Source organism: Callithrix jacchus, chromosome 18 (genome assembly GCF_049354715.1).
Source record: "Callithrix jacchus isolate 240 chromosome 18, calJac240_pri, whole genome shotgun sequence".
In the NCBI taxonomy this organism is placed as follows: domain Eukaryota; kingdom Metazoa; phylum Chordata; class Mammalia; order Primates; family Cebidae; genus Callithrix; species Callithrix jacchus.
In genome coordinates this window covers 56782465-56792945 of record NC_133519.1, presented here as the reverse complement: position 1 = coordinate 56792945, position 10481 = coordinate 56782465, and the positions used below count along the sequence as shown (strand labels likewise).

Genomic DNA, 10481 nt, shown 5'->3' with positions numbered 1-10481 from the left:
TATTGTAGAGATGAGTCTCTTGAGATGGGTTCTTGGTCTGATAGGTGGTTTGTAAACATTTTTCCCAATCTGTAGCTTACCTTTTCATCCTCCGAATTAAGTCTTTCACAGAGCAAAAATGTGGTCTCCCTTGCAGATACTCGGCCCCTTTAGCGGGAAAGCAGACACAGACAGTACATAAATAAACATGTGGATGTGTCCATTGAGTAAGTGTCCGTTTGTGGTAAAGAGATCCTAGACAGATCAGTGCTGAGAGGTTATTTCATTCAGCAATAGTTGACCTGGGGATCATCTCTAATCTCATGCTTACTTTCTGTTACTCCACTGTCTTCTGTTACTGCCGGTGGGAAAGCGATTGTCAACATGTTCTTGCTTCTTTCCACCCTCCTCGGTAGCTTTTAGGACCTTTCCATTGTCGTTTCTGCAATTGTGTTGAATGGGTCTAGGTACGGATGGATTTATTGTCTTGGGGATTGTGCCTCCTGATTCTGAAGGATCCTGGGTCCTCTCTGTTTTTATTCTGGAATTTTTTTTTAAACAGACTCTCACTCTGTCACCAGGCTGGAGTGCAGTGGCAAGATCTTGGCTGACTGCCACCTCCACCTTCTCGGTTCAAGCGTTTCTCCTGCCTCAGCCTTCTGAGTAGCTGGGATTAAAAGCACACACAACCACTCCTGGCTGATTTTTGTATTTTTAGTAGAGATGGGTTTTCACCATGTTGGCCAGATTGGTCTCAAACTCCTGACCTTAGGTGGTCCGCTCATCTTAGCCTCCCAAGTACTGGGATTACACGGATGAGCCGCCACACCTGGCCTGTCATTTCTTTGAGACGAGTTGGATCATCTCATTTCATCCTCCCTTTGTTGTATTTTCCAATTAAGTTTTAAATGTCTACGAATGGCAGCCACGAATTCTGGCATCCGTAGCCCTTGGAAGTCCACTCCTCTTGTTGATACTGACATTTATGCCCTTTTAGTGGGGCTTTGGCTGTGGCGATTGTATGCAGCGCTGGCTGAAGGAGCTCAAGGTAGCTAGTGTCAGAACTGAATTAGAGGTCCGCCCTGGTAGTGGAGACAAATCCCCACACGTTTGCTCATGGAAGTAATATTCTGTGTTGATGATGATTTTTGAAATAGGAGAGCAGAGGAAAAACTGTGGCTGAGCATTTTCCCTAAACGATAGTAGACATTCAAATCCCTCGTGAGGCTGGGCGTGGTGGCTCACGCCTGTCATCCAGCACTTTGGGAGGCCGAGGGAGGTGGATCACCAGAGGTCAGAAATTCATGACCGGCCTGGACAACTTAAAAAACATCATCTCTACAAAAATACCTGCCGGTATTTTTGGGAGGCTGAGGGAGGAGTATTGCTTGAATCTGGGAGGTGAAAGTTGCAGTGAGGTGAGATTGTGCCGCTGCACTCCAGCCTGGGTAGATCATAAATAAGACATATAATTGACTCACAGTTCTACAGGCTGTACAAGCACAGCTCCAGCATCTGCTTGCCTTCTGGTGAGGCCTTGGGAAGCTTACGATCGTGGCAGAAATGGGAGTGAGTGCAAAGAGACAGAGGAGAGGCAAGGCTCTTTATAAACAAACTGCTCTCAGTTGAACAAATAGAGCAAGGACTCACACTTCACCAAACGCAGGATGCTAAGCCATCCATGAGGGATGTACACCCTCTAACGATAGTGAGATTTGGAGGAGACACACATCCAGGCTGTATCAGGCCTTAAATGATTTGTTTAGACTCTTAGCTCCTTAAATGACAATTATTTGTTCTTTCTGATGACAGAGAGAGAGAGAGAGAGAGAGAGAGAGAGAGAGAGAGAGAGAGAGAGAAAGGTTTTCCCTCTGGCTGGAAGGCAGATGCCAGCCAGGGGACAGAGTGCCCGCCGGATGGGGCACTTTACCGCACTGTGGAGGAGGGTCAGGGACACGAAGCTGCAGGCACAGAGGTGGATATAGGTGGCTGCCAGAGTGCAGGCAGGCTGGAGCTCCCAGGTGCCACATGAGTCCTGCACACAAAGGCTAAGGAATGGTGCAGGCTCCATCTGAAATCAGGGCCACCCAGTCACTGTCTCTAGCCTAGGCCTCTGCTCCATGCCAATCCCCAGGGTAGATTGGGGAAAGAGCTTGCTGTGCTCCAGGGCACAGGCTCACACTCACCACCCGGAAGCAGTTCCCCAAGCTGGATGAGGGGTCCTGGAAGAAGGCCGGCGGGAGGGGCTCTGTCCTGGGCAGGTTGGCTCAGGCTTCTCGGTGGCCCTGCAGTCACCATCCACCTGGTGGGACAGACGCAAGACTCAGGCATGCAGCTGAACCATGTGGCTCCCCCACATACATTGGCCTTAGGGGGAGACTCCACCCAACCCTGGGTCCGCAAAGACCACTGGAGAGCCGGCAGGCCGCCTGCGCTCCTGGGACTCTGCAGCGAGCGGCCCTCGAGACACTCAGCCAGAGGGAAGAAAAGCAGGTGCACCTGCTCACTTGCCAGGCCAGGCTGAGCTCCTCCAGGCTGTGAGCCACAGAGCCGTCCGGCAACATCAGATCGGTGCCTGCTTCGTTGTCGCTGGTGTCCAGAAGGCCAGCGGATATGCCTGTGGGGAGGAGGAAAGATGAGGTGATCCTGAGAGCCCATGATCCTCCCCCAGGGGTCCTGGATGAGAGATGAGCCTCAGGCACACGAAGGATTGGTAAAATCCCTCCACCCCAGACTCCCAGAGCTCTGGACCCAAACCCTCAACACAAGAAGGAGAGAAAGCACAGAGACTGAGGACAGCATGTGTCCCCCCATCCCCTCTCCACATCGTGAGCACGAGTGGCCAGAATCCAGGCCTGCCCTTTGTGTTCCTTGGCAGAGGCACCACAGAAAGGCCAACTCCACCTTGGAGCCATATATCCAAGGGATGCGGGAAGAAAGCACTGGGCCTTGGTGCCAGCCTCTCAACCACAGTGGCTGCCTACAGCTCGGGGACCTGTTGCACTGGAAGCTGAGAATGGTGCATCCCGAACAGGATTTTGGTGGCGGGGCCAACTCTGCCAGGGCCCAGATTAACTGTGGTGCAACAGGTGCACAGTCAGGCTGCAGAGGCTGGTGGCCACGTCACAGGAGAAGGAGACCCCGTCCTCACTGGCCGGCTCAATCCTGGGGACATCCCTCCTTTTCATGGCAAAAGGCAGCCGGAGGTCTGGACGGCTATCCCGTGGCAAGGAGGAGTTGTACAGCCTGTAGGCCTGTGGACCGGAGGAAGTGGGCAGGAGGGATGACCGACAGCCAGGGGACGAGCTTGAAAGTGCCATCCCCCAGGCAACCTGCCACAGGCACAGGTCTCCAGGGGAAGCTCGGGCCTCTCCTCCTCACCTAAAGGCTGGAGTAGATGAGGGTCACATGGTTCAGCTCCAAGCTCAGGGCCATGAGCCCCAAGCCTGTCCGACTCAGCATCCGTGAGAATGTGCTGTGAGCAAAGTCTTGGGACAGGAGGATGCTGCTGCACTGGACGCTGAGGTCCCACACCCGGCCGTCAAAAGTCACCACGTGCGGGGCCCCGGCCACCAGGGCTTGGTCTGGGGAGAAGCAGCCACAAAGGCACGCTGAGTGGAGCCAGCTCCACCCACCGCAGTGGGAGCACGATGCCTGCTCGGTACCCCGATGCCTAGAACCCTGGCTTAGCCTGCCCTGAGACCAGGAGTCCCCCTCCCCTGGTGTGGCAACCAGAGGCCCAGTGATCCCCCACCAGCTTCAGGATGACGTGAGCTGAAGGGCTATGGCCCGATTCAGCCCTAACAAGGAATGGAGTCCCCAAAACCGCTACAAAACTGCTGTGCTAAGTAACATAGCCTGGCTCAGAGGCCACATAGTCATCCTTCTGTTTACATCGGATGTCCACAGCAGGCACAGCCATGGACACAGCAGGCAGACTGTTAGCTTTTAAAAACAATTGTGGTAAGACATGCACAACTCTGAATAAACTGGAAGCCACTGAATCGTGCACTTAAAATTCACACATCGGCCGTGCACGGTGGTGCTAAGCCATCCCAGCACTTTGCGAGGCTGAGGAAGGAGGATCACTTGAACCCAGGAGGTCAAGGGTGCGGGGAGCTGAAAGCGCACCACTGCACTCCAACCATGACAACAGAGTGAGACCTAGTCTCAAAAAAAAAAAAATTATACAAGTCATCCATTTAATCTCAACGAAGCTGCTCAGGTGGGGAAAAAACATTGACCGTTTAAGTGGATGGTCAACGGCTCCCTCAAACATGACACTGGTGTCCTGCAGACCAGCCCTGTTCAGGGTAGGGAAGAGATGGCCTGTGAAGGAACAGGTCTCACCAGTCCAGCCAGTGTAGCCCCTGAGCTGTGCCTTGGGGGTGCTCGTGCCCATGGTGGGAAAGCACCATCCATCGTGCACAGCCAGACACCTGTTGGCCAGGGCCAGCATCCCAAAGGAGGCGCTACCAGCTCCGTGGTCAGCTGTCAGAACTGAGGGGCACAGAGAAGCCCATGGTCACACACACAGGACTTCAAGGCTGTTTTTTTTTGTTTTGTTTTGTTTTGTTTTACAAGATCAGCGTGCTGCTTAGACCTGACTACACCCACGCTTCTAGGGAGCTGTAGGCCTCCATGTGAGTCGCACACAGATAAACCGCTACTTGCCAAGCCTGGGTATGGTGGCTCCCCCAAGGACATCAGGGGCTCCCTCGTGCATTAAGAACCGTACATGCCCCTTACCCACGTGAGTGGGCCACGTGGTTACCTGCATTTCACAGTGGAGGAAGCTGAGTCCACGGATGTTAGCAGACTCACCTGAGCCACAGGCAAGCTCCTCAGGAGACCAGAGCTGGTCATCCCACCACCGCCCTTGGCTGCACTGCTGGGCCAGGCCTTATAATTTGGAGAAAAGCAGGATGTGCAACCTCAACCCTAGTCCCATAGGACCTTGGGAAGACCAATAAGCTCTGGGCCAGGCACTGTAAAGCCACAGGCCTCTGCAGGCTTCCCTGTGCCCCCACAGTACCTGCCCCTGCATGGCCCTGCTGTTGTGCCCACGGGGCGGGGGGCTCCCAGGGAGGAGGGTGGCACAGCCCGGGGCAGGACTCATTCCTCCAGAGACCCTACAGCAGGCGGCATCTGAGCTGGTGAACTTGGACGGCATGTTGGCCCTGGACAGTTGTCGGAGTGGCCACAGCAGCTTCTCCTCCATCAGGTAGCCAGTCCCCCACACCACATCGCCCCCAGGCAGCAGCGGCGTCACCACCACTGAGTAGTTCCTAGAGGGAACGCACAGGACAAGCTGCTGAGCCATGCTTCCTTTGGCTGCAGAGGGGGAGCTCACAGGTCTGCAGGAAGAGCTCTGCCATGGACAGCATTGGGGTACCACTTGGGGAGGGCTGTCCTTGTTCTAGAAAATCCCATAACGAGGTGGAGGAGCACAGAGGCTGGCATGACAGCGGAGGTGGGGGGTGACGCCGGGACAGAAACAAGCTGCCCTATTTTGATGACACAGATATCTTATGTCATGTCTGATCTGCCCCCTGGGTCTTGGGCAGCATGGGGCCTGTGTGTGTGGGTGCCGAGAATAGGAGCTAGAAGGTGTAGGAAATTGTTTTGTGTTTTTGAGACAGAATCTCATTCTGTTTCCCAAGCTCGGGTATAGTGGTACGACATTGCTTCCCTGCTGCCTCTGCCTCCTGGGTTTAAGTGATTCTCCTTTCTCAGCCTCCAGAGTAGCTGGAACTACATGGGCTCACTGCCATGCCTGGCTGATTTTTAAATTTTTAGTAGAGTCAGGGTGATCAAAGCTGTCATAGGTCAGAGCAGAAGCCAGAGTCCTTCTCTCATCCCCTAGCCTTGGAACCTCCCAGTCGCATCAGCCCCACCACCTTGCTATTCCAACCGGCCAGGCAAGGTGGCTCATGCCCATAATCCCAGCACCGAGTCTCTGGAGCCCAGGATTCTGAGACCAGCCTGGCTATTATAGTAAAACCCCATCTCTACTAAACATACAAAAATTAGCCAGGTATGGTGGTGAATGCTTGTAATCCCAGCAACTTGGCAGGCTGAGGCAGGAGAATCACTTGAATTTGAGAGAGGTTGCAGTGAGCTGAAATCACACCACAGCACTCCAGCCTGGGTGACAGAGAATGAGACACCATCTCAAAAACAAAATGCCAGGCACATCCCTCTCCCAGTCCTCTGTGCAGTGGAACCCTCACCTGGAGCTCTCTTTCCACACTGGCCCCATGGCTCATGCTTGAACTGTATCTTCTCCTCAAAGCTGGCCATGGCCACATCACAGGATCCCCAGCTCACCATCTCACCAATGTTTCATCTCAAGCATTTGCCACCTAAGTTAAGGCTCAGTGGTGGTAAACGATGAGCGGTGGGCCACACCCAGCCTGTAGCCAGCTTCTGCACAGCCTGCAAGAAAGAAGGGCTTTTATGTGTTTACAAGATTACATAACAGGTCAGGAGTAGCGGCTCATGCCTGTAATTCCAACACTTTAGAAGGCCAAAGGGGTTACATCACTGAAGGTCAGGAGTTTGAGACCAGCTTGGAGTGGCAAAACCCTGTCTACTAAAAACGCAAAAAATTAGCCAGGTACAGTAGTGCACACACCTGTAGTCCCAGCAACCCGGAGGGCTGAGGCAGGAGAATCACTTGAACAGAGGAGGCAGAGGTTGCAATGAGCTGAGATCACACCACTGAGACATAGCAAGACTCCATCTCAAAAAAAAAGATGATTACAAAGCAAAAGCAAGGAAATGTGACAGAGCAGAATGGCCTGCTTAAGAGGTGACCCTCGGGCTTTCTGCAGGGAATTGTGCACACTCTGCTGTAGATAATTTCTTGGGTTTCGTGTCTGTCTCTGAGTAAAACTGAGCTTCCTGAAGGCAGGGGTCAGCTTTGCCCATTGCACTCCTCCGCAGCAGCTCCTAAAATGCTGCCTGCACTGGGACTGTGCTCACGAGGTCTCTGTGGAGTGAGGAAGAAACCCCAGCTTCCTCTCCTGTGAAATAAGGAGTGAAGAAGCCTCTGTGTAGGGCGGTCAAAGTAGTCAGTGAGTCAGAGCGTGTTGAAGCTTTCAGCACTGCACCTGATACGTAGCAGGAATGCTGGATGCGACACTCCCAACCCAGCGTTACCTGGCTATGAGGCCATACAGGTCCAGCAGGGCTTTGCAGAGCCTCTTCAGTGCCCATGAGAACGTGGCCTCAGCCCAGGACAGCATCTGGTGGGCCACCTGGAAAGGGAGGGGACAGTGAGAGCTGTCTCGGTCGTCCTCAACTGCCAGCCACATCTCATCCTTGCTCTCACTCACCAGCTCCAGGGTGCCTTTCATGGCCCCCAGGGTCAACCTGATGGGCCTGAGACCCTGGTTGCCTGGCATCCCGGGCACCCAGGCCTTTAGCCACCACATGGCCTCCTCTGCCCACTCCCTCCACACCTCCTCCAGGGGCTGCAGCATCACTTCCAGGTAGGAGTCCTTCAGTGTGGCCAGGGGCCCTGCAACTGGCAGCCAACACCCACCATGAGGCCTCTGGGCAGCTCAGAGGCCCAGCCCAGGCCTCAAGGAGATAGGGCCTCTTCCTGGGATTAAGATGGTGGGGGGAGTGGAGGAAAAGAAATAGAGCAGCAGGTACTGGAGATTGCGAGTGAACTGTCACAGCAGACCCGAGCTGCCTCTGCATGGCCTGCTCATAGCTTGTCTGGGAACTTGGACTGGGGGATGGTTCCCACCAATCTTAGGAGTGATACGAGGCGCTCTGCATCTGAACTGTTTGTACAAACGTGCTTTATGCCAGACCCCTGCTTGCCCCCTAGGAGTCTGACAGTATGCTCTGAGCCAAGCAGCACCTGCCAATTAGGCAGCCCCACCAAACACCCTGGGTGACATAGTGCTGGGACAGACAAGTGTGTCCCATGTGAAAGCACAGGGACTGGGCAAGGATACTAGGCGCTGGCCGTGGTTCACCCTAGACTCCGCCCCGGCCCCCTTCCCTGTGCCAACACTCCTGCCTCCTCTCACTGTAGTCAATGACAGCTGTGAACAGCATAGTATGCAGAGTCCTGAGCACTTTTTCAAATTCACTGCCCTGTGGGTGGTCATGGGACTCTGGCACAGAAGAGAGGCTATGGAGGTGACATTCAACAGCCAGTCAGAGGGACACCAACCCTGACATTGGGCAAGGTCTTAGCCCCGGATGGTGGAGAGGTCAGAAGTACCTAGTCCTGCCAGGAGGGCAGTTAGAACCAGGCAGCTGCCACTATGCCTGGCTAATTTTGGTATTTTAATAGAGATAGGCTTTCACCATGTTGGCCAGGCTGGTCTTGAACTCCTGACCTCGTGATCCGCCTGCCTCAGCCTCCCAAAGTGCTGGAATTACAAGCGTGAGCCACTGTGACTGGCTTTTTTTTTTTTTTTTTAACCTTATTATTTGTTTATTTTAGAGATAAGATCTCACTCTGTTGCCCAGGCTTGAGTACGGTGGCACATTCTTGACTCATTGCAACCTCTGCCTCCTGGGCTGAAGCAATCCTAGATGAATAGACATAAGACTGAAGCTGAAGTGCCAGCCCTGGATTCATTCCTATGTGGCTATGCTATTGGGAGCAAGTTCATCTCTTAGGGGATGAGCTCAGGGTACTCAGATCGCCACTTGCCAGACTCAGGTGCTCTCTCTGGACATCCCACCTGGCCAGGGCACCCACCTTGTGACCAAAGGCCAGGATCTGTGTGCAGTGGAGTGTGCGGCCCAGCCCCAGCCTGTAGGCGCCGTCTGAGCCGCTCTCTGTCTGCAGCCTCTGGCCAGTGCTGCACTGGTGCACTGGCTGCTTTGCCTGAGCTGTGAGGATCGATCAAAAAACCCCTGCCCTCCTCTGCCAGGCAGCCCTCCACCAGGGCTCCAAGAGGAGGCCCAAGCCCAGCCTGGCCTCAGCTGTGTTCTCCCAGCCCTGTGGTCTTCTTCTCCCATCACTCCATTAAAACCTGTCCATGGGGAAGTCTTAAGAGATGAATGAATGTCCCCTCAATAGACACACCTTTTTTTTTTTTTTTTTTTTTTTTTTTCCTAAGGAGCAGGTACTAAGTCTTACTCAGAGACCGCAGAATGACTGATGGAAAATCCTGTGGTGACAGCGTATTTTAGCTCACAGAGCCACAGCCACAGGAACCAGGGCAGGCCCTGCCACCTCCACCTTCCCCGCAGCCAGGCATGCAGTGCCTTACCCAGGAGGCCATACAGGATCCTCAGGGAGTCGGTCCACAGCCAGCCCCACTGCTGCAGCAGGCCAAGGGCATGCAGCCCTGACAGCCCTGACACGAACAGCTTGGCATCCAGGGCAGCCACCCATCATCCAGCCTCCTTCCTTTCCATCAGTGCTGCAGGGATAGAGAGCAGGCAGGTGAAAGGGTCAGCCCCCAGGGACCAACAACCCCAGCCCCAGGCAAAAAGGGGACTCAGGAATACCCCAGGGCCTTGGGATTGGGGGCTCCTTGAAGAGTCAACACCTGTGCCCTGCACAGCAGCCCACAGACAGGCCTGATCATGGCTCCCTGCAGCCTTGACCTCCAAGACTCAATCAATCCTTTCACCTCAGCCTCCCAAGTAGCTGGTACTACAGACATGTGCCACCACCTTGGCTAACGTGTGTGTGCTCGCGCGTGTGTGCACGTGCCTATATATATATATATGCACCATTTTTTTTTCTGTTGAAACAGGGGTCTCATTATGTTTCCCAGGCTGGTTTTGAACTCCTGGGCTTAAGCAATTCTCTTGCCTTGGCTTCCCAAAGTTCTGGGATTATAGGTGTGGGACACTGCTTGGCCCAAGGATAAAGTAGAATGAGGCCAGACACAGTGACTCATTCCTGTAATTCCAGCACTTTCGAAGGCCAAGGCAGGCAGATTTGCTGAGGTCAGGAGTTTCAAACTAGCATGGCCAACATAGTAAAACCCCGTCTCTACAGAAATACAAATAAATAAATAACCAAGTATCGCAGCAGGCACCTGTAATCCCAGCTACTTGGGAGGCTGAGGCAGAAGAATCGCTTGAACACAGGAGGCAGAGGCTGCGGTGAGCCAAGATTGCACCATTGCATCCAGTCCGAGCAACACTGTGAGATTCTGTCTCAAAAAAAAAAAATAAAGTAGAATGAAACAAAATCAAATAGGACAGATGACAAAAGAATTAACCACACATCATGGGTGGTTGGGTAAATTTCACCTTCTGAAGCTTCTGCTTCTGCAACACTGAAGGTCATCCAGAACAGACAGGTGGAAATGGGCCAGCTGTTATGACTCCCAAACACCCACATGAGGTGGTCCACAGCCACCGCTCCAAGTGCCCCCAGCCCCAGCCCCTGTCCTTACCTTGGAATCTTTCAGAACACATAAGTGGCACACCCTGGTGTCACCACCCTGGCTCTGGCACAGTGCCAGCATCTGCTAAGCCTGTGTGTGTGTGTGTGTGTGTGTGTGTGT

General features: G+C 53.7%; 1 protein-coding gene across 4 annotated transcripts in view; it reads right to left on the bottom strand.

The window, feature by feature from the left end:
* LOC144580165 (uncharacterized) overlaps positions 1–10138 on the bottom strand; it is a 10793-nt gene extending 655 nt beyond the window's left edge. The window contains exons 1-7 of one of the 4 annotated variants that reach the window (XM_078355348.1): positions 10008–10138; positions 9228–9380; positions 8464–8537; positions 7144–7241; positions 6213–6417; positions 2479–2596; positions 1–2281 (exon numbers count right to left, since the gene is read on the bottom strand). The exon at positions 1–2281 is cut by the window's left edge and continues 655 nt beyond it. In XM_078355348.1, coding sequence (XP_078211474.1) covers positions 2080–2281; positions 2479–2596; positions 6213–6312 — 420 coding nt within the window. In that variant the 5' untranslated portion in view covers positions 6313–6417; positions 7144–7241; positions 8464–8537; positions 9228–9380; positions 10008–10138 and the 3' untranslated portion in view covers positions 1–2079. Of the gene's footprint in view, positions 2282–2478; positions 5268–6212; positions 6418–7143; positions 7242–8463; positions 8538–9227; positions 9985–10007 lie in introns of those variants that run through there. The other 3 variants (XM_078355349.1, XR_013529256.1, XM_078355350.1) reach the window with 3 other exon arrangements.
* Between the last annotated feature and the right edge of the window lie 343 nt (positions 10139–10481).